The 23,326-nt window shown below is 46.2% G+C and overlaps 1 protein-coding gene across 2 annotated transcripts in view; it reads left to right on the plus strand.

The window, feature by feature from the left end:
- Positions 1–23,326, plus strand: part of MOB3B (MOB kinase activator 3B) — a 239,754-nt gene that overhangs the window by 174,197 nt on the left and 42,231 nt on the right. For both annotated transcript variants that reach the window (XM_055428122.2, XM_055428123.2), the window contains exon 3: positions 8,821–9,023. In XM_055428122.2, the coding sequence (XP_055284097.1) occupies positions 8,821–9,023 (203 nt within the window). The remainder of the gene's footprint in view (positions 1–8,820; positions 9,024–23,326) is intronic.

Here is a 23,326-nt window from a genome sequence, read left to right on the forward strand (position 1 = left end):
TCTCCTGCATTGCCAGGCAGGTTCTTTACCACTGTGCCACCTGGGAAGCCAATAGATAGATAGATAGATATAGATCAGACAAGACTGGGTATTCATTGCCATGCGTGTAATGGAAGAAGGATTCTGCTGGTGAATAAAGAGAGGTTGTATTTTGAAAACATAAGTCATTTTCAGTTTCTGACTGGGGCTCATGATCAAAGTATCGGTGCTTCTGTCTAACTTTCCAGTTCTAATGAGGCTTATTAAAACCATGTTCTCAGTTCACTCTCTCATTTGGGCCATTTGATTTTCGGCAGGTCTGAACTCGTAAGAATTTGTCTTTGATGGCTTTTATTGCCAGTCCATAGTGAACGAATGCCTTTCTGAGGTCCTCTTGGGTCTATCTTCCACCTCTACACAGACAATGCGGGCGGAGCCACCAGCCAGTCTTGAGACGGGGATGTGGATAAAGATCTTGCAGCAACAGAGAAGTGGTGCTGGGGGTGGAGCGGGGCGGGTGACAGGCAGGCACCTTTGGCTGGCTGAAACAACACTTCCTCCGCCAGGCAAATGGCACGTCTGAAAGAATTAACAATCTGTTTAGAACGTATGATCACTTGCTCTTCTATTTTCCTTTCTCTGTTCCAGCCACTATGATAATAGGTACCGGAGTAACACAGGGGGAGGCTGGGACCAGGCAGAGGGAGTCGGGGAAGAGAGTAGTAGCCAGTTTCTTTCTAACCATTTGCAGCTGTCAGCTTGTTTGGGGCCTTTTTTTTTTTTTTTCCTCAGGCAGAGGAACAAAGTCTTGCTGCACGGGATTGTTTTCCTTGGCACAGTGTACAGACACTTTCTTGAGGAACGCACTGAGATAACACAAAACATCTGCTTAGAGGAATCGGCCTTCCAGAGCTGAGTTTTCATCAGCAAGATCAGGAGGCTTCTTCAGACAAATATATATATACATTTTGCAGGAGGCAGGAGAATGTGGATGGAATGGGCAGGAGAATAGAGTATTAGGGGGGAGTTTTTCAGAAATTGGTCTATGCTGTTAGGGTTTCCTTTCTTTCTTCCTTTTTTTTCTCCTTGTGATCCAATCGTATTTTGTTTTGCAAGTATTTTGGAAATGGTATGTTCTCAGCTATGCTGCCAGAGGCTTGTTTTCTTTTCCCACGTGTGTGGGATGTTGTTTTTATCCATGAGCTATTGAGAATGAGGAGTTTTTATGACTTGGAGAGGGATTTTCACATGTGCGCTCCTGGTCCTGGCTCCCAAAGACCCGAAGGACGGCATAGATGGTCTCAGCAGGAGAGACAGTGTGAGGGAGCAAGGGCGGCATTTTTGGCCGTTGTTACTGACATGCGGGGCTTCCCTGGTGGCTCAGTGGTCAAGAACCTGCCTGCAGGAGACATGGGTTCAGTTCACGACATGGGTCAGGAAGATCCCCTGGAGACGGAAATGGCAACCCACTCCAGTATTCTTGCCTGGGAAATCCCATGGAGAGAGGAGCTTGGCGGGCCACAGTCCATGGGGTCGCAAAAGAGTCTGACAGGACTTAGCAACTAAACAACAACAGCTGACATGCCAGTGTGCGTGCTGTTCTGAGTCATTTCAGTCATGTCTGCTCTGTGACCCCATGAACTGTAGCCCCCAGGCTCCTCTGTCCATAGGATTTTCCAGGCAAGAATACTGGAGTGGGTTGTCATTTCCATCTCCAGGGAATCTTCCCAACCCACGGATCCAGCCGGGTCTCTTAAGTCTCCTGCATTGAAAGGCAAATTCTTTACTAACTAGTGCCACCTAGGAAGCCACTGGGGTCCCCCAAGGATCAGCCAATGCATTAGGCTTCATCCTGGGTCATGTGGCAGCTCCTCGGATGGTTCGCACGGTATTTCCATGGATCACCTCGGGTCCAGATCTGCTTTCCAGGCAGAGCTAGTCCTTTGGAGAATAGGGAGCTCTATCCATGCGGCTTCATGTGCCCTCCCCCAGCCTGGACTTTAACAAGGAAGAGCCACCCTCACAGGAGTAGTAACATCAGTGGCCTTTTGCCGAATGCCTCTGAGAGCCTGCTGGCCCTGCGCTTCCTGTTTCATCCTTACAATCTCACAAAATACTAGGTGTGATTATCCTCATTCTACAGATAAGGAAACCGAGCCTGTTAGGAGTTAGCGAACTCGCCCTTGGGCAAGTGGCAGGGAAGTTCCACAGCTGGACTCTGAAACCAGAGACTGACGCCAGAGCCAGACGCTTAACCAGGACCGTCAACCACGAATGACACATGCCTCTGGGGAAGTAAGAGCCAATACGCCCTTTTCCACCTTCATTTTTTAACAAATCTGCCTTCTTCAACTCTGCCAGTTGGGTTGGCCTGAGATGAAACAAACTGTAAGAATCCCATCCACTTTCCCGGCAGAGTGGAAAGAGCCTAACAGGCTCTGGAGTCAGACAGACTTGAATTCAGACCCCTTTTCATCACAGACTAGCTCTCAACTTCAAGCCAGTCAGTTCTCGTGCCTTTCTGAGCTCTGATTCTGGTGTAAGCAGATGGCATAAGGGCTCAACCCTCAAGCCAGCAGCCGGCAAGGATATATCACACACCCACCCACTCCGGGCTCCACACTGGGCACAGGGGATCCGTCTGTGACAAGCTCCTCCAGGAGCCTACAGTCTGGAGGGGGTCGCAGACACGAGTCAGGATGCACGCACCTCAGAGTGGAATTAGCATCTGGGAACTGTGCTCAGATGGTTGGACGGCATCGCTGACTCAATGGACATGAGTTTGAGCAAGCTCTGGGGGATGGTGATGGACAGGGAAGCCTGGTGTGCTGCAGTCCATGGGGTCACAAAGAGTCAGACACGACTGAGCGACTGAACAACAATGTCAGTGCTCAGGAGTGTATTAGGAGCAGATGGCAGATGCCAGGGAACCTGAGTCTGGGGATGAGAGAAGGCTTTGAGCTGAACTCTAAAGAAGGGAGCGGCGTTACAACAGGCTGGGATATCTGCCAGCTGCTTGTGGAACCTGGGATGTGTGGGGACATTCTCTCGTGTCCCTTTGAACCCTGACTCTCCAGCCCTCCACTGCCCCGGTTCAACCAAGCGCTGTCACAGACCAGGGGTCTCAGCCCCAAGCATCTGGCTTTCTCTCCAGAAGGAAAGAGCAGAAAAACCATGAAAGCTAGAATGGGTAGCATCTAGCTCAGAAATTGCTGCCTGGGTCTTGTCTGACTCTGGGACCGCAGTCTCCCCTCTGTGGCCCTGTCATAGCATCTCTGCATTCCCTGAGGGACTCTCTCCTTTTGCAGTTTCCATAACAAGATAAAACAAAAAAGACACAAGTCATTTAAACAACTTGCTTTTTTTTCCCCCAGAGGTGGTGCCTGAAGAGAATAGATTGAATGGGTCATTTGGTGGCTTAGCAAAAGGGAGGGGAGAGGAGGGGATGAGGAAGGAAGAAAATGGATTAAAGCTCAGAAATTACTGGAATTTTTATTCAATTTTGTTTGGGAGAAAGGAGATTTACTGAGTCAGAGATGAAAGGCAAATCCGAGTAGAGCCCCAGAGAAATTATTGTATTCCATGCTCGATTTAGCTCTCGAGCTCAATGTGGCTTGGAGATCAGAAGGTCTGTGGTTAGACACATTCATAAACTCAGTAGGGCTCCGTCAGATGCTGGATCCCGGCCGAGTACCAGGTCCCCACCAGCATCAGAAGCAGAATGTGAGGCTGCCTAGTCAGACCTTCAGGAGAAGTTCCCAGCCCCACGGGCTCACCGCACCGTCTGCGTTCTTGCCAACTCTCTGGCTGGCCTCTTCCTTGGCCTAACCACTCAGCAAACTCTTGTCTTGCTTTGAGTCTAGTTGTCGAGCAAATTCCTGCTGGAACCACATGTGAGTGATGGGTTTGGGATTCTGATTTCCGCCCAGGCCTCCTGCCTGGGCTCTCTGGAATCCAAGCTTAGCCTGGTTCTGTGTTCCTGCTGCTGTTGCTGCTGCTAAGTCACTTCAGTCATGTCTGACTCTGTGCGACCCCACAGACGGCAGCCCACCAGGCTCCTCTGTCTGTGGGATTTTCCAGGCAAGAGTACTAGAATGGGTGCCATTGCCTTCTCCAGGTTCTGTGTTAGGCTCACTAATTCTGTTTGCAGAGGCCAAGCCACACCACTTGCCCGAGGCCATCCTGTCCTTCCCTAGACAGCTAGATGTCTATCACCTTTTTGCAGAACTCACTTGAACGCATCTCGTTTCTAGCCAGCTTCTAGGAATCTGACATTTCCCAGCTTGAATCTGAGACTCAGGGGAGGCGCCGAGATTAGTCCATGCTTACGAATCATTTAGAGACCTTTGGGTCAAAGGTTGTACCTGTCCAAGATTATTGTTGGAAGGTTTGTCTGGGTTATTATAAGACTAGTCAAACTTTAACTCCAAATCTATGTAGTCTATTCCGGTTGAGACTGCTGGTTAATATTGTCTGGTATTAACTTTCTAATTGAATACAGTGACTGAAATTTAACTCTCACCCCCCTCCCCTGAAACAACTATATGGAAAGGTAAAGAAGGGAGGTTTTCGTGATAAAAAGGGGGGTTTCGGAGTTTTTCTTCCCACCCTCTAGGCTAGATCAAAATGTTCTTCATCTCAGAGCCCTCCTCCCTAGAAGATCACCGTGCAGCCTTCCATGCCAGGACCCGATCAGGTCTCTGGGAGAAAGCTATCATTTCTGCTGTAGGCTTTTTTCCTCCCCTGAATAGGAGATGATGGATTCACATCGTGACTAAATAAGACCACTGCTGTCTTATGGCTCAGTTTTGATTGATGAGTATTCCCTATCTAGCCCTGTGCCAGGTGCTTTAAAGCATAGACTCAAAGTATAAGATAGCCCCTTTGTTCAGGGAACTTACAGTAATACAAGACATAAATATGAGAAATATGTAGAAAATAATACAAGGCTGAATATAATCCAGGGCTTAATCAAGTGACTGCTACTCTAGTTCTTTGCAAAATGATGCATTAATACCAAGACTGCCCTCCTGAAAATACATGTGCAGGAAGAATTTAATCCAAAAGTATGTTACAAAGACTCTTTGGTCCGTGCAATACTAAAACTTAGTTCACGAGAGTGCTTCCTGTCTGCAGAGTATTAGCAAAGCCTTTTACGTGTGTGGATTTAATCCGCACAACAACCACCTGAGCTGCAGATAATATTCACATCCCTGTTTCTTTCACGATGGGGAAACTGTGGGTTAGACATACTAAGTTGTTTGGATGTCGCTATCTTGTTACTGGATAATAGAGCCGGAAATGAAACCTAGGAAGTCTGATTACGGACTTCTAAACCAGTTGCTATTATAGGTAAAAGGAAATTCCGAGTTAAATAGGACTTTTGACCACAGGCCTTCTCAGATCCTTTACTGTGGTTAGGTATATTGCAAAGTTTTATAAAAAGCATTTTTAATAAATATAAGGTCAAGTATAGCTTTTAACCAAGGATCTCCCAGAATTAGTCTTTTTTAAGACAGACCTTGGGAAATATGAAAGTGGAGGGTCCCCAGTGTCTTATGTACTAAGAGAAGCTGAAGGAACAAAAGGAGGCAGTTGTACAGTGCTGAGTGAGTCAGTGGTGCCCCATGGAACACACAGGCTGCCCTCTGCCCAGAGCCTTGCACGGCCTCCTCAGCTTCTGGCTGCCGTGGTAACAAGCCCAGTGTCCATTTGAGATGGTTCATTAGCCTTTCATTCTTCCTACTGCCAGCTTGCATTCATTTAAAACAAGCAAACATTTTTTGAGCTCCTTCTACAACCCAGGTACTGAGCTAAGTGGAGGTCAAAAAATGATCATCTCAACAGTGAGGCTGCCTGTGCCATGGCGCTGTAGCAGCCGGATGCCAAAGAAAGAACCTGAGTCTCGTTCAGAGCCAAACCACTCCTCTACCTCCTGGGCCAGGCAAACACTAACTGAGCTAAGCCACAGTTACATTAAACAAACAAACAAAACACCGAAATATCACTGCCCAGGGTTTCACTGGGAATACATCACAACACACATACACATATCAAGACTCTCTCAAGAGTTCAGTTTTCTGTGGCTGTTTCATGGGAATTGGGGTTTCCTGGTGGCTCAGCGGTAAAGAGTCCGCCTGCAATGCGGGAGATGTGGGTTCCATCCCTGGGTTGGGAAGATCCCCTGGCGAAGGAAATGGCAACCCACTCTAGTATTTTTGCCTGGGAAATCCCATGGACAGAGGAACCTGGTGGGCTGCAGTCCATGGGGTCACAAAAGAGTCAGACACGACTTAGCAGCTAAACGACAAAAAGACGAAGTGGCACAGCTGAAAGCTCCTGCCCCCTGCCATGTCCCCTAGCAGCTGGTGACAGGAAAGATAAGAGCACCTGAGAAGATTCAGGCTGCTCAGGAAGGAAGGGCGTGGGAGCTGGCGGTGAGTGCAGAACCCCAGAGCAACAACGCCAGATTTCAGGCTGCTGGGTCCAGAGCCCTCCGTTCTTTGCCGGCTCTGTGACCTGGGGCAGCCACTTAACTTTCCAAGTCAGTGCCCTCATTTGTGAGATGGTAACAATGCAGTACCTGGACTTGTTAAGGTGGATTCTTAACCACTGGACCACTCGGCAAGTCCTAGATCGGTTATATTTTAGAATCAGACTGAATTGGTCCGAATCCCAGCCCTACCACTGTTTACCTAAGTGGCCTGGAGCAAGTTCATCCGTGTCTGGTGTTATTCACCAGTGATGCAGAGCCAGTAAACCCTACGTCACAGACAGGTTGCCAAGGTAACCCGTGTCAACCCCTGATATTGTCTCAGTGTTGTTAAAGGACTCCCCTTCCGATGGGAATATTCTTGAATGTGGATGAAGGGAGATTCCATCATCTCTAGGTCTCTGGCCCAAGCCTGGCTGCAGCGGTCTTCACCAGCCCCTTTTCATCAGAGGAAACCATCCATCAGCTCTGGGAGGGGGTGCCCTCCACCTTGTCCCAGCTTTGCCTCACCCCACTCCTAAACCCCAGCATCTGTTGCCCAGACAGTCAGCTGCCAAGCTGTGCCCCAGTCTCTCCCTCTGGTTCATTTGATATGTTGCCATTTTGTTATAGAAAAAAAAGCCAGTATGAGTGCCGGGTAATAGGGAGGCAAACCCTACCTCTGCCAACTGCCAGCTATGTTTCATCTCTCATCCCGGCCCAGGGGTCCCAGGCGATCCCGTTACTGATGTCTGTCACCAGACAGCTGCGATTAGGACCCAGCAGAGGCAGAGACAGCAAAACTCCAGGCTTCCTGGGGACCAGGGACTTGCCCTGAGCACTGCTCTGCAATTCTGCTGAAAGGCAGGTGGTTATGTCTACCTTTTCCTGATAAGGCCTCCCTTATAACAACAGCTAGACGGTCCAGATTTTACAAAGCAGAGAGATTCGGGGCAGGGGGGTGGTTGTCATTCCCATTTAGAAAGCTCTTACCGTGTGCTAGGCACTGTAGGAAGATTTTAGACATGTTGACACTCTCCTGGCTGTTTAAGAAAGGGTCTATTTTCTGGGTATCACTTCTAATCCTTACAACAGTTAGTATTTTCACCCTACCTATGGAAAAATTGAAGCTCAGAGAGGTTAAATAACTTGCCTGTAGTCGTACAGCTGGAAAAGGAGCAGTATAGGAATTTAAAGGCTATCTGACTTCGGAATCTATGATGTCACTACCTAAGAACAGTGTAAATAACGAGAGCTTCAGCAGTGTTTGAGATGAAGAAAGAAAGTGGGCTTGGGACGCTGCTATCTGTTGCTCTGACCAAGCTGGGAGTGGTGGTCATCAGACAGGAAACCTGCATGATTCCTCTGACCACCCACCCAGTCTGTGTTATGAACAACAACCCCCAACTCTCACCTTCCTCGAGGAGAGGAGGTGACAGTACCTGTCAGGCAAAGTTTCCGTGAAGTTTTGTTGCATTTTCACACCCCAGAAACAGTGGCTCTCAGGAAAAGTTTAGATCAGAATTTGCAAACTGGTAGTTTTCGGGACAAGTTATCCCTGGAAAGATGTTTTGTCTTGACTTGTGGTATATTTTTTTAACTTCAGGTTAATTGCTATCATTTTACCACGATGATTATTATTATTGTCCCCTTTGGCTGCAAGGCATGTGGGATGATCAAGGAATGAATCTGCAACCCCTGCAGTGGAAGCTCAGGATCTCAACCCCTGGATTGCCAGGAAAGTCTCGATATCATTTTAAAAACATAACTCCAGATAATTCACATAGAACCCCAGATTTCTGAATCATCTTGAAGAACCAGAAGATCTAGCAGCCCCGGGCCTCTGTCCCCACATGGCCACCACCAGCTGAGTTGTGCGTTGACTGCTTCCTTTGATGAGCAGGGGCTTTCTGATTTCTGCAGCCCCCACCCCTTCCTGATACTCTGTGTCAGGAGTGCCAGTCTCCCTGGAACATCACCCTCCTCCTACCAGTTTTCCTATATTAAAGATAAGAGGAAAAAGAACTTTCTTGGGCTCTATGAAGTGGGAAAAGTAAAAAAGAATGCTTGTTTTAAACTAAAAATCACTAATTCTGCATGTCTGTGTGTACCAAAAAAGATACCACCAAAGAAAGAAACCTGACCCTCTTCCTTCATTTTTTCAGTCTTTTTCCTGGTTGTTGGAGTTTGAATTTAACACCATTTTGGCCACCTTTCCAGGCTGTGTCCAGTGCAGTTGCCCACACAGAGCCAGGCATCTGCAGGCTGGCCTGGGAGACTAGTCCTGGGCTGTTCTCCTGCCTGAAGCATGTGCTCGGGGCCCGCCAGAGCATCCGTATCATGCTTTTGTTCCCTTTTCCCTTCTCTAGGCGTTCCCTTCCCAAAGAACTTCCTGCAGATCTGCAAGAAGATCCTGTGCCGCCTTTTCCGGGTCTTCGTCCACGTCTATATACACCACTTCGACCGGGTCATTGTGATGGGTGCCGAGGCCCACGTCAACACCTGCTACAAACACTTCTATTACTTCGTCACGGAGATGAACCTCATAGACCGCAAGGAGCTGGAGCCCTTGGTAAGTGTCACCGTGTAGTGGCCACACCCAGGTCACCCCAGGAGGTTGACCATTTGTCACAGAACACTGCCATGCCCCTGCACTGATGGCCGGCTGCTAACTGGAAGACTGCTGAATTGGGCAGGATTTAGGGGCCAGATAAAGGTCAGGATATGCCAAGATGTGCACAGCATTCAGGAGCTGAGATTGTCATGGTTTGGGCCAGAGGGAGTAGCTTTAAAAAAAAAAAAAACAAACAACTTTTTCCTTTTAAATATTTATTTGGCTACGTCTGGTTGCCCATGGATGTGGAATCTTAGTTCCCTGACCAGGGATCGAACCCTCGTCCCATGCCTTAGAATGGATTCTTAACCACTGGACCACCAGGGAAGTCCCAGGAGTAGCTTTAGTTCTCACCTATTTACTTAACCCCATAAATGGGCATCTTTAAGTTCTGTGTCATCTGCTGTGGTGGTTTCCAAAGAAAGTAATAAACATTTCTTCAGTCAGTGGATAAATATTTCGCACCTACTGGGTGGCAGCTGCGAGACACACAAAGTTAAGTTAAGCTGTCTTTGAGTAGCTTTTCTTGCAGGAGAAAGAGAGGTGAGCCCAAGATGAGAATACAGTATCATGGGGACTTGGCTTTTCATACTGAATCTCTTGCAATGCAGCTTTAATGGAATATGTGAGAATTCAGAACACTTGGTTAAAAACACTTTACTCTTATTGTTTAGGTGAATGAGGAGTTCTTTTATTTTCTTTATAAGCTATCTTTACAGCTGGACTCAAACTGTGCTTTAGAAGTCAAGGGCCCCTAAAATACCCTGCATCTTTTGTAACATGTATCATACTATGGATACCCTCATCACAGCTATCTTTAACAGCTCTACTGAGTGCTGTCTTAGCCAGTATAATACAGTGCTTTATGGAAAAATCATGCTTTTTCTCTACAACAGTTTAAAGTGGCAGTTCTGGTAAACATAAGTGACAGAGTAACTAACTTTGATTCAAGTCCACTTGAACAATGGCAAGAGTGCAGGGGCCACACCAGTCTTTTGCCAGCCTGTCTTCCTTTTTCTTTATGTACATTTGTTTTGTTTGTCTTCTCAAAGGATTGATTGATTGATTGATCTAATTTTTTGACGGTGCTGGATCTTCATTGCTGCACTTGGGTTTTCTCTAGCTATGACAAGTGGGTGCTACTGTCTAGTTGTGGTGCATGGGCTTTTTATGTTGCAGACTACAGGCTCTAAGCACACGAGTTTCAGTAGTTGTGGCACATGGGCTCATTAGTTGTGGCTCCCGGACTCTAGAGCATGGACTCAATTGCTCCCTAGCACGTGGGATCTTCCTGGAGCAGAGATTGAACCCATGTCCCCTGCTTTAGCAGGTAGATTCTTAACCACTGGACCACCAGGGAAGTCTCACATGTTCTTAAAATCTAGGTTATAATTTATGTCTGGTGAGGCCAACAGATCAAGAGATGATGCCATTAAAAAAATATTTTGTTTTACTCACAGATCCCCAAAGAAGGGGCACACCATGGCATGAGAGTCATACAGGAAGGACACAGATTGGACAGGGAAAACATAGCACCTTTGTTGTGGTTTCCCTGGGAAGGAATGGGTGAGGCAGGGGAACAGGACCAAACATGGACTAATTTGAATCATTTCAGAAGGTTCTTGGGCAAAGGGGCAGCCCCAAGCTGTTCACCTGGCCCTCGGGTGATGAGAGAAAGGAATTTTAGCCCTAAGTGTGAGCAGCCTTAGAGGAGGTGGCTGGGGGAGTGGGCCCTGGATTGGCTGGTTTGTATTGACTGGTGAATAAAAAGCTCAAGGATGAGTTGGTTACTATCTCTAGAAATTGGTCAGTCCTGATCAGGGCCATTCCTCCATTTTTAGCAAGGCCCTGGATATTAAAGAATCAAAATACAAAAACCAGAAGACATGTTTAATGCATGTTTAGAGTTCCTGTATCTGGCAAAGAAGACACTGGGGAATGAACAGATGTTTTATACATCACTTTTAGAGTTTCTCGACTTGAAATCTATTATTAATATTGTGCTTTGGAATACATGGCAGAAAGCGTGTTTTCTGTGCATCACTTGAGTTCTGGAACAAAGCAAGACTTGCTGGGTCTTGTGTTATATCACTGGCTAAAGCATTTACTTTCTTCATTTTCTTTCACAGCCACTTTCTAGAAAGCTCTTGGCAGGAACTAAATTGTCTCTGAATTCAGTTGGACATGTGGTGTGGAAAGAAGCTAAAACATATCATGATGGAGTTTTGCTCATTTGTAGAAAGGCTATTTTGAGTAAACAGAAAAGGTTGTACAAATAGCAAAGAGAGTTAAAAGCCTGGAAGGAACTGATAAAGCTAGTTTCAGGAAATGTCTAGGACAGAACGGACAGGGGTGTGTGACTGCAGAGACTAGGGCAAGCACGCTCATCTCCAGAACACAGGTCTGCTTCCAGGCAGTTTGGTTCACTTCTGTTCAGTTGATATGTTCAGGTGAAGGGGAACACCTTCCCTAAAGGTCCTCTTAGAGGAAGAGATTCTTCCCAACACCCAGGTTTGGGTTTCTCTGAGCTAAAGGAGCAGAAACACCATTTGGAGAGAGGAGAATGTTAATTTCTTCTTTACGTATGGAAATATGAAGGTCACTATAGGACAGAGTTGAGTGTAAGCTAGTAAGTAGAGGGAATTACGCCTGACAGTTCAGCGGTTAGGACTCAGCGATTTCACTGCCAGGGCCCAGGTTCACTTCCTGCTCAGGTACTAGGAACCCTCACTGCCAGGTCTGGTAAAGATTTCAACAATAGGCCACCCAGCGTGCTGTTATTGAACTCATCCTCATCCAGTTCAGTTCAGTCACTCAGTTGTGTCTCTTTGCGACCCCATGGACTGTAGCATGCCTGGCTTCCCTGTCCTTCACCAACTCCAGGAGCTTGCTCAAACTCTTGTCCATTGAGTCACTGATGCCACCCAACCCTCTCATCCTCTGCCGTCCCCTTCTCCTCCTGCCTTCAATCTTTCCCAGCATCAGGGTCTTTTCCAGTGAGTCAGTTCTTCACATCAGGTGGCCAAAGTATGGGAGTTTTACCTTCAGCATCAGTCCTTCCAATGAATATTCAAGACTGATTTCCTTTAGGATGGACTGGTTGGATCTCCTTGCAGTTCAAGGGACTCTCAAGAGTCCTCTCCAACACCACAGTTCAAAAGCATCAGTTCTTGAATGCTCAGTTTTCTTTATAGTCCAACTCTCACATCCATACATGACTACTAGAAAAACCATAGCTTTGACTAGACGTACCTTTGTTGGCAAAGTAATGTCTCTGCTTTTTAATATGCTGTCTAGGTTGGTCATAGCTTTTCTTCCAAGGAGCAAGTGTCTTTTAATTTCATGGCTGCAGTCACCATCCACAGTGATTTTGGAGCCCAAGATAATAAAGTCTGACACTGTTTCCATTGTTTCCCCATCTATTTGCCATCAAGTGATGGGACCAAATGCCATGCTCTTAATTTTTTAATGTTGAGTTTTAAGCCAGCTTTTTCACTTCCTCTTTCAGTTTCATCAAGAGGCTCTTTAGTTCCTCTTCACTTTCTGCCATAAGGGTGGTGTCATCTGCATATCTGAAGTTATTGATATTTCTCCCCGAAATCTTGACTCCAGCTTGTGCTTCATCCAGCCTGGCATTTTGCATGATGTACTCTGCATATAAGCTAAATAAGCAGGGTGACAATATATATCCTTGACGTACTCCTTTCCCAATTTGGAAACAGTCTGTTGTTCCATGTTCAGTTCTAACTGTGACTTCTTGACTTGCATACAGATTTCTCAGGAGGCAGGTCAGGTGGTCTGATATTCCCATCTCTTTAAGAATTTTCCACAGTTTGTTGTGATCCACACAGTTAAAGACTTTGGCATAGTCAATAAAGCAAAAGCAGATTTTTTTCTGGGATATTTGATCTCTGGTTCCTCTGCCTTTTCTAAATCCAGGCTGAACGTCTGGTAGTTCTCGGTTCACATACGGTTGAAGCCTGGCTTGGAGAATTTTGAGCATTACTTTGCTGGTGTGTGAGATAAGTGCAATTGTGTGGTAGTTTGAGCATTCTTTGGCATTGCCTTTCTTTGGGATTGTAATGAAGACTGACCTTTTCCAGTCCTGTGGCCACTGCTGAGTTTTCCAAATTTGCTGGCACATTAAGTGCGGCACTTTCACAGCATCATCTTTCAGGATTTGAACTAGCTCAACTGGAATTCCATCATCTCCACTAGCTTTGTTCGTAGTGATGCTTCCTAAAGCCCACTTAACTTCGCATTCTAGGATGTCTGGCTCTAGGTGAGTGATCACACCATCATGGTTATCTGGGTCATGAAGATCTTTTTTTATAGTTCCTCTGTGTATTCTTGACACCTCTTTTTAGTATCTTCTGCTTCTGTTAGGTTCATACCATTTCTGTTCTTTATTGTTCCCATCTTTGCATGCAATGTTCCCTTGGTATCTCTAAATTTCTTGAAGAGGTCTCTAGTCTTTCCCATTCTGTTGTTTCATTGCTGCTGCTGCTGCTGCTGCTAAGTCACTTCAGTCATGTCTGACTCTGTGCGACCCCATAGACGGCAGCCCACCAGGCTCCCCCGTCCCTGGGATTCTCCAGGCAAGAACACTGGAGTGGGTTGCCATTTCCTTCTCCAGTACATGAAAGTGAAAAGTGAAAGTGAAGTCGCTCAGTCGTGTCCGACCCTTAGCGACCCCATGGACTGCAGCCTTCTAGGCTCCTCTGTCCATGGGATTCTCCAGGCAGTGCCTAAAGTCTCTGAAATTCCTGTCTTACTAGTCTCTTATGGTGCAGGAAAATAGTCCCTCATATTGCGTCTTCCCATATCTAGAGTTACACTAGTACAATCATTGATCTCTTATAGAACTATATATCATCATTATATCAGAGGTTCAGCTACACATATGGTAATGCAGGAAACAACAATTTTGTAAAGCAGGCCATATAAAAAACAAGTTAGCAGATGAATGAGGTCATAAGTAAAAATATAAGTCAAGAACTTTGCTCCCCAGAAATAAAACAAACCAAAAAAAAAAAAAACAAAACAACCAAGTAGGGAAAGCTTTCCTTTGCATCAGAACACTCTCAGTTACAGCAGACCCTCGAACAACACGAGTTCGAACCGCATATAAAGTGCACTTATATGCAGGCTTTCCTGGTGGCTCAAATGTTAAAGAATCTGCTTGCAGTGTGGGAGACCTGGGTTCGATCCCTGGGTTGGGAAAATCCCCTGGAGAAGGGAATGGCAACCCACTCCAGTATTCTTGCCTGGAGAATTCCATGGACAGGGGAGCCTGGTGGACTACAGTCCATGGGGTGGCAAAGAGTTGGACACGGCTGAGAAACTAACACTAACTATACCTGATATATTGTATTACTGCACCATCCAAGGTTGGTTGAATCTGTGGATGCAGACCCGTAGATACAGAGGAGACTTGGTCATGGAGGGCCTAACTACACAGGAGACTCAGATTTTCAACAGCACAAAGGGTCGGGTCCCCTTACCCTCACATTGTTCAAGGGTCAGCTGTATTTTCTACAACTGAAGAAGGGCCCCAGGGATTCGAACACCTAGCAGTGCCAGGTGCTGACTTGAAATCTGAGTTACAGAAAAGCCTGGGACAACCCAGTGTTCTAGAGAAGAGCCTCTTTGGGGGCATGGGGAGCAAAGAGTGACTGGATTGACCAGGAATTATTAACAGTGGTTGTGAGCAAAAAGGAACATCAGTTTTCTTCCCAGAAGCTTATAGTTCTTTAAATTCTGCTTGAAACAGTAGCCTTCTTACCTGTTTTGTTAATTTTAATTACAGAGAGCTTAATTGCAATGCTTGTACATATTGATTACAAGTGCTTTTTATGCTTAACTGTCTGAAATTAGGTATTCATTTCCCACAAACCAAAACCTATAAAGTAACAGAAAATGATACTGAGGGTGTTTCTAAAGACAGTCATTATATATTTTCAGTCTGGATACTTAGCACAGTTCAGTATCCATTAAGAATACTGCACTTGTAGATTGTTATTACTAAAATGAGCACTTTCAATAATTGACAGTGCTTGAACAATGAACTTCCAATTCTACTGTTGCCAGTTATTAATTTAATATTATTAATTTAATATTTAATAATTTTCTTATGTAATATGTTGACATATTAAAATCAGTCATATTATATCAAGTTAACACTTTTAATTTGATTTGCATATATTACCCTAGATATGCAAAGCAAGTTACCCAGATATTCTCATTGTATAAAAAAGATAAGTTTTTGAGAATTGACAAATGGAGTCTGAAAAATATAATGAATCTCACTCATTTTCTGGCCCTTGAAGGATTATGAAGGAGTCAGGCATTTGGCTTCCGGTTCTAGTACATTCTTTAGACTCGAATGCAGCTAGAGGCCAGAAGGGCAGCACTTGTCCAGCCAGTTTCCTTTTGAATATCAGCAGTCCCAGAGTTCCCACACCTCCAGTGGGACATTTCTAATGTCGTGCCTTGGGATTCCACAATGTAGAGCACAGAAACCCTACCTTGTGTTTCTTTCTGCCACATTTCCAGCACACACAGCCACACTCTTCTGCACCCAGAGCCCACTGCGTTGCTTTTGTCTGCTGTGGGCCAACTACCCCGCACGGGTTATGTTGAGGGCCCCGCATCCCACAGTGGTAGGAGGTTCAGTCTCAGACTGCTTAAAGACCAGGTTCAGACTCTGGGTTCAAGCCCTGAATCATTCATTCGCCAACTTGTAATCTTGAGCAAGCCTTTTCAAAGCCTCATTTTACTCATTTGAAAAATAGGTATAATATTAATAGAATTGCTGATTCAGATGGTAAAGAATCTGCTTGCAATGTGGGAGACCCCAGTTCGATCCCTGGGTTGAGAAGATGCCCTGGAGGAGGAAATGGCAACCCATTCCAGTATTCTTGCCTGGAAAATTCCACGGACGGGGAAGCCTGGTGGGCTGTAGTCTGTGTAGTCAAAAAGAGTTGGACATGACTGAGCGACTACACTTTCATTTTCAAAATTTAAACAGGTTAGGTGCTTAAGAAACTTGATAGGTGCTTAAGAAATATTGGCTGTTGAATGAGATAATGAATGTACAGGGACTGGCATATAGTAAGCGGAGGTACCCTAATTCTGCCTTCCCCGGCTCTCATGGCCTTTTGCCATCCTGGGGATCTTCCTTGGTAGCCTTGTAACAGATATAGTTCATTGTATTTGTATCAGTGTCTTCTGTGGGTTGTCAGCTCTTTGCGTTGATGTTGTCGATGTTGCCAAGTACATAACAGATGTTTAATGTGGGTTTTTTTCTTTCTTTTTTATTTTTTAAATTATGATAGTACGATAACACATTTACAGGAGACTTGGAAAATACAGAACAAGGTTACATTTAGTTCCACTAAGTATTACAATTATTTTTTTAAGTAGATAAATTAAAATTTTTAGTTGGAGTTTTAATATCAAACTCTTGAAAATTAATAGAATGAATATACAATGAAGTAGAAGGATATAATAGACCTGAAAAGCACCACGAACCACTTCAGTATAATTAAGATTTATACAATTTTCACACAATAGGATACAAATTCTACTCAAGTTCCCATAGGCTATAAACTAGGACACACTGGAACATAGCCAGGTACATAAAACAAGGTGCAAAAATTTCATAGTCTAGTGGTATTGAAAAGCAGAGACATCACTTTGCCAACGAAGGTCCATAGTGTCAAAGCTATGGTTTTTCCAGTAGTCACGTCCAGATACGAGAGGTGGACCATAAAGAAGGCTAAGTGCCAAAGAATTGATTCCTTCGAACTGTGGCACTGGAGAAGACTCGAGAGATCCTTGGATAGCAAGGAGAGCAAACCAGTTGAAAGGAAATCAACCCTGAATATTCACTGAAAGGATTATTGCTGAAGCTCCAACACTTTGGTCACCTGATGCCAAGAGCCAACTCATTAGAAAAGACCCTGATGCTGAGAAAGATTGAGGGCAAGAGAAGGGAGTGACAGAGGATAAGATGGTTGGATGGCATCACTGACTCACTGGACATGAGTTTGAGCAAACTCCGGGAGATAGTGAAGGACAGTGAAGCCTGGCGTGCTGCAGTTCATGAGGTTGCAAAGATTCAGACACAACCTAGTGGCTGAACAACAACAAAAACAGAAGTATTGAAATCATAAGAGTCTGTTCACTTATCACCGTGGAATTATTAATATGTTAGAAATCAATATCAAAAGATATTTGAAAATAAACCATTTATTTTCAAGTGACATTTTCCAAGAGAGATATTTGACTTAGCCACTGAAGATGCTTAATGTGGTTTTGAATTGGGAAGAGTCCTTGGAGGATGAGGCACCTCCGTTCAAAGGGGTTACACACCATCACTCCTTCTCTGGTGCCACCCTCACCTCAGAACATGCCTGCAGACCTCCACGTATCCACTGTTGGACATAAAGCTTCATCCTGTCGAGTTAGTAGTCAAGATCAAAAGCCAAATGAAGTGTAAAGAGATCGATGTGAATCCTTAGTATCAGGTCTGCCAGAGAACGATGGAACCGCAACTCCCAGTCAGTTCTCTGATCTAAACCCTAATTACAGCTCCTGGGAGGGTGTCAAACGCCCTCACACTGTGTGTCCTGGTGGGCCAGGTCCACGGTGATACAGTCTCCTGGATTTATCACAAAAAATCCCATGTCCTGGGAAAGCCCTCCATCCCTGGCGAGGGGGAACAGTAGGTCACTCTGTCAGGCCTCTGAGTGGGAATACAATTGGGATTCAGAAGCAGGGAAGAGGTCACCCTGGCAGCCCAGCAAGGAAGGCCAGCACGTCCGTCTGTGCACAGGGTCTGCCTCATGGCTCCCATTGGGACCTGCCGGTCAGCAGCAGCCTGGGAACCAGGGACACACGGGATTTCATTCAGTCTCCAGCAGGGAGGGGGAGGCTGGAGCACTGACAGATGTGACAAATGATTCCTTTCTCCTGTAAAGGCAACAGCTGAAGATGATTTGAACTGGAGCAAGTTCACAGTGAAGGAAACGAGCCCAAATGACGCTGGTAATTAGCAAATGGGCCAGGCCCTGATTGAATAAGCAGGCTGCTGGCTGGCGCGGCTGCCTGGGAGTCAGCTGACAGAATGGTGCTAATCAGGCGCTGTCATTAGCCAACATGGGGAGCAACAGTGTTTTGTTAGCTTTTCACTAAAGACAAAAGCAGACTCAGAGAGGGCTGTTAGCCATGCAGAAGCTGGTGAATAAAGAACAGAGGAGGGAGGAGGAGGAGGAGAGAGGTTGGCGAGGCAGGCAGGAAAGACAGGAGGGTTTTTGTTCATCCTGATGACCTGCTCACCCCTGGGTGACCTTGGTCCAGCATTTTCACCGTCTCTCTCCAGGGCTCCAATGCCTCATTTCTAACATTTGAGAGGGAAGAACTTCCCTGGGGTTCTAGTGGCTAAGACCCTTGAGCTCCCAGTACAGGGGACCCGGGTTTGTTCCCTGCTCAGGTTACCTCTAGGTAACATTTCACCTACCTTGTAGAGGTGCTGCCACGAAACCAAGTGTTAGCACAGGGCTGTTCTGTTACTTCATAGCAGAGCTTCCCAGGTGAGGCTAGTGGTAAAGAATCTGCCTGCCAATGCAGGAGACACAAGAGATGCATTGATCCTTGGGTCGGGAAGGTCCCCAGGAGGAGGAAATGACAACCCACTCCAGTATTCTTGCCTTGGAAATCCCATGGATGGAGGAACCTGGAGGGCTACAGTCCATGGGGCTGCAAAGAGTCAGACACGACTGAGTGCCTGAGAACAGGGCCATGAGTCTGCATGCGTGCCAAGTCGCTTCAGTTGTGTCTGACTCTTTGCAGCCTTATGGCCAACAGCCTGTCGGGCCTCCCTGTCCATGGGCCTTAGGAGCTTTTAAATTAAGTCAGTGTTTCTCAATAGGAGTCCACACACAGCTGCATCAGAATTTCTTGGAGGTGATATTATAAAATGTACTTAGCCACGCCTCACCCCAGATACACCAAATCAGAATTATTGAGGTTAGTGCCGAGGACCAAGCACCCTAGGTCTCCATTGCAAACTTTTAAAACATAGATAGCCATGTATTTATTTGGCTGTGCTGGGCCTTGTTGCTGCACATGGAATCTTTAGTTGTAGCATGCAAAGTCTTAGCTGCAGCATGTGGGATCTAGTTCCCTGAGCAGGGAACAAACCCGGGTCCCCTGTACTGGGAGCTCAAGGGTCTTAGCCACTAGAACCCCAGGGAAGTTCTTCCCTCTCAAATATAATGAGTATGTGAATCAACTGGGCATCTCACCACAGTGCAGATTCTGATTCGGTGCCGCTGATAAACGCTCAGTTCATTTTGCCCTCAGGTGATCTCAGTACTCCTCTGAGGGGGGCAAGACTCTAGATGACAGTTACTGTCAACTTAGAAAATTTCTCTTGTTAGCACATCATCTCTTCTTCTCCTCGAGGATGGGGGTGGCTAGCTCAGTGAGGTGGGAAAGTCAGGCCAAGAAGAAAAATCTAAGGATCCGTTTTGGCCAAGAATATTCCTCAGGATGTTGATCCCAAGAACTGATCAGTGAAAATGGATTTTCTTTTCTTGATCAAATGAGTTTACCAAATGCTGTATCACCCCCACCCTTTGGAGACTCAAGATTTACAGCCTTGCGAAGTCATCCAGTGGAGAAACTGGTTTGGTTTTCTGTAGCGCCCTTCCCACTCCCAATTTAATTGCATTTGGCTGCTGAAATCTTTTTTTCCCTAATATTTATTTATTGGCCGTATCAGGTCTTAGTTGCAGCACTGAGGATCTTCACTGTGGGTCACGTGGGGTCTTCCGTTGTGGCGCACAGGACTCTCTAGTTGTGGTGTGGTCCGGGCGCTAGGGCTCAGTAGTTGTGGAGGTTGGGCTCAGTTGCTCCATGGCATGTGCGATCTTCGTTCCCAGACCAGGGATTGAACCCACGTCCCTTGCGTTGCAAGGCAGCTTCTTAACCACTGGACCACCAGGGAAGTCCTAGAGATTTTTTGTTATTACTCATTGACATCTCATAGAGATGGGGCAACACTGTTCCTTTGTAATGTGCTCCTGGATTTGAGTGTGCCCTCCTTGGCTCCACCCTGGCCCCAAACCCACCCCCACCACTGCTGATGGGGTGAGGAAGGGAGAAGACTTCGAGAGGGAGGTGGGAAGTAAATAAAACTCCTCATACAGGAGGGCCTCAGGGAAAGCAAGTAACTCAGCCTCATCCGTGCTCACGCCTCAGCCCTCCCACTGCACTGGGTGACGCCCCATCACTCAGCTGTCACCATGTGCGTGGCACACACGCGTTTTCAAGAAATAAACCATAGCTCCATTTCTTGAGTTCCAGGCATTTCGTTACACTTTTTATATGTGTTATTTCATCTGCTTCCTATACGCGTTATCTTTAGTTCAAACAGGCGTGGTGAGCAGTTCCTCAACATCCAACCCATATTCCTTTCCATCCCTCATTACTCTCCTTACTGCCATCTTATCACCCCAAGCTTCCCCAACTCTCCCAGTTTGTAGGCAGTGACTCTTGGCTAACGATTGAGGTTCATGCACCAAGTGATTTTAGGCCTCAGCCACCAAAACCGCTGCTTTAGGACCAGATGGAAGAACAGCAGTTTCCAGACCAAAGACTAGGAAAGCCTTGCCTCATACAGGCCCAGCACGGCTCATCTCAGCCCAGTCATGCGATGACCTTGTGTTCCCCTAAGAGGTGGCCGGGGCATGCCCATGCACACCTGGGGGACACTTGGTGAGTGCAGTAGCCAAGGTTGGCCTGAAATGGCAAGGTCAGGTCAGGATTGTGAAAAGAAGCAGAGCCTCTCACTTGTGCCAGAGCCGCTACCTCAAATAGCTGGCAAGGAAGAGCCGTTGCGAGGCTTCTGAAAGGACCTTTTGTTTGGCAGCAGCATCTGTGCAGAGGCCTGAGGGTTGCTTCTTGTCAGGCGGGTTCTCTCACTTCCAGCCAAATGGTTCCAGCATGGACACAGGCATTTGGGAAGAAAGAGCCTCAGCCAGCGAGTCTGGCTGTTTGGCCCTGACAAGCATGCTTCCACTATGATGTTACCGCGTTCGTTGTCTTTTAATGTTTCTGGGGCTGTCGTCCATATGTGAACGAGATCATACCAAGAGTCCCCCCCGGTTTGACTTACGGAGAGTATCATCTTTGACACAGTGTGTCACCAGCCTTATTGTTTCTGGCCCAAGGTGACCTTTCCTTTTTGCTTAGTGAAGTCTTCATGAATTAAAGCCCAACATGCCAGCAGAGTGAGTATACCTGGCACGGAGAGTAGCTGGAGTTTTGCATTCGTGAGACTTTATCAGTTTAGATGCAGTGTGTGTGTCTGTGTGTCCAGCATGGCATCAGCTGGGGGTGGTTGTTCAGGGCAACCCAAATGCCCACAGCTGAGTGGAAGAGCCTGCCGGAGACCATTTTAGGAGCTTTGGCAGACATGTTCTAAAGTGTCAATTTGAAAAATAGCACAGGAATGTGGGATTATTTTCAATGAACTGCATTGTGCCGAGTTAGTGGGCACAGTGGGGCAAAATCTGCCACATGTTTTTGTCAGTCCCATTCATTCATCCTTTGCTCATGTCCAGTAAGCTTTTGCTTCTGGTTTGTGGGATGGAAAATGGTTGGTTTGGGGTTTTTTGTTTTGTTTTTGTTTTTTAACTGGGTCTGGGTGAGATATGGTTTGCTTTATTTCAGGGCCTATAATATAATCAATTAGAGTTGAATACGATGCCCATGGGAAAATCTCAGCACATAATATTAAGTAATAAAATAAAAATTCAAAACTGTATTGGAAAATCACTCTAATCATATGTATATCTACAAGGGTGTCAAGCAGAGTCATCTGATCATAGATGAGAAAGGAAATATGGCAAATACATGCCTATTGAACTTTTCAAGTTTTCTATCACAAACATGTGTCACTTCTATAATAAGCAGAAAAATCAAACATTATGCTTTAAAAAGCCTGACCGACAAAGACCAAAGCTGAACATGACAAGTAGGCTGTGGAACCAGCTCTCTCCTGTCTCTGGTCGTGCCCTCTGCACCCCCTTCTCAGACATGCTGTGATGGAGACATTCAGAGAGGCAAGGTGGTCTGCAGGTAAGGGTGATGCTGAGAGGAGTGGCCAGTGGTGGTTCATGCCCTTTCTGGATGCAGTTGGAAGGGGGTGGGCACAGTCATGTGGACTGAACAGTTTCCCAGGATATGGGGTGGTCCCTCCGGGAGTGGGGAATTCAGCCATCTTTGTGAACACTGAGGTGATGTCTTTGTAGCACGTGCGTGCTTAGTCACTTCAGTCTTGTCTGACTCTTTGTGGCCCCATGGACTGTAGCCCACCAGACTCCTCTGTCCATGGGATTCTCCAGGCAAGAATACTTGAGATCTTTGCCATGCCCTCCTCCTGGGGATCTTCTCAACCCATGGATCATACCTGGGCTCCTTCATCGGCAAGCAGGTTCTTTACCCCTAGTGCCACCTGGGAAGCCCCATGTTTAGAGTAGGCATACACTTTTCACATTAAAGCCCCTTTTCTAAGTGAGAAGATATAAAGCACATGATGAAATCTACAGATCACCCACGTGTAATGTGTTCAGCCCTGCAGGGACAGGCTTTGTCTGGGCGCCTCACTAGAGGGTACCATGCATGACTGATGGTTTTGATTAGAATTTCTCCCATCCAAATTCCTCTGCTTACCTAGATCTAAGAGATTTTTGTTTCGTTCCAAGTTCAAGTTTCAAAAGAGATTTGTTGCAAAGAGATTAATCCATACTGTGGAGTGATCTATATATAGATGAGTAAATGTAAGCATAAGTGTATGTATTTACAATCAGTTCAGTTCAGTTCAGTCGCTCAGTCGTGTCTGACTCTCCGCGACCCCATGAATCACAGCACGCCAGGCCTCCCTGTCCATCACCAACTCCCGGAGTTCATTCAAAATAGTGTCCACAGAGTCGGTGATGCCATCCAGCCATCTCATTCTCCGTCGTCCCCTTCTCCTCCCGCCCCCAACCTTTCCCAGCATCAGAGTCTTTTCCAGTGAGTCAACTCTTCTCATGAGGTGGCCAAAGTATTGCACTTTCAGCTTTAGCATCAGTCCTTCCAATGAACATCCAGGATTGATCTCCTTTAGAATGGACTGGTTGGATTTCCTTGCAGTATAAGGGACTCTCAAGAGTCTTCTCCAACACCACAGTTCAAAAGCATCGATTCTT

The sequence above is a fragment of the Moschus berezovskii genome, chromosome 7 (genome assembly GCF_049115385.1).
Source record: "Moschus berezovskii isolate FMDL1 chromosome 7, NW_MosBer_1.0, whole genome shotgun sequence".
NCBI lineage: Eukaryota > Metazoa > Chordata > Mammalia > Artiodactyla > Moschidae > Moschus > Moschus berezovskii.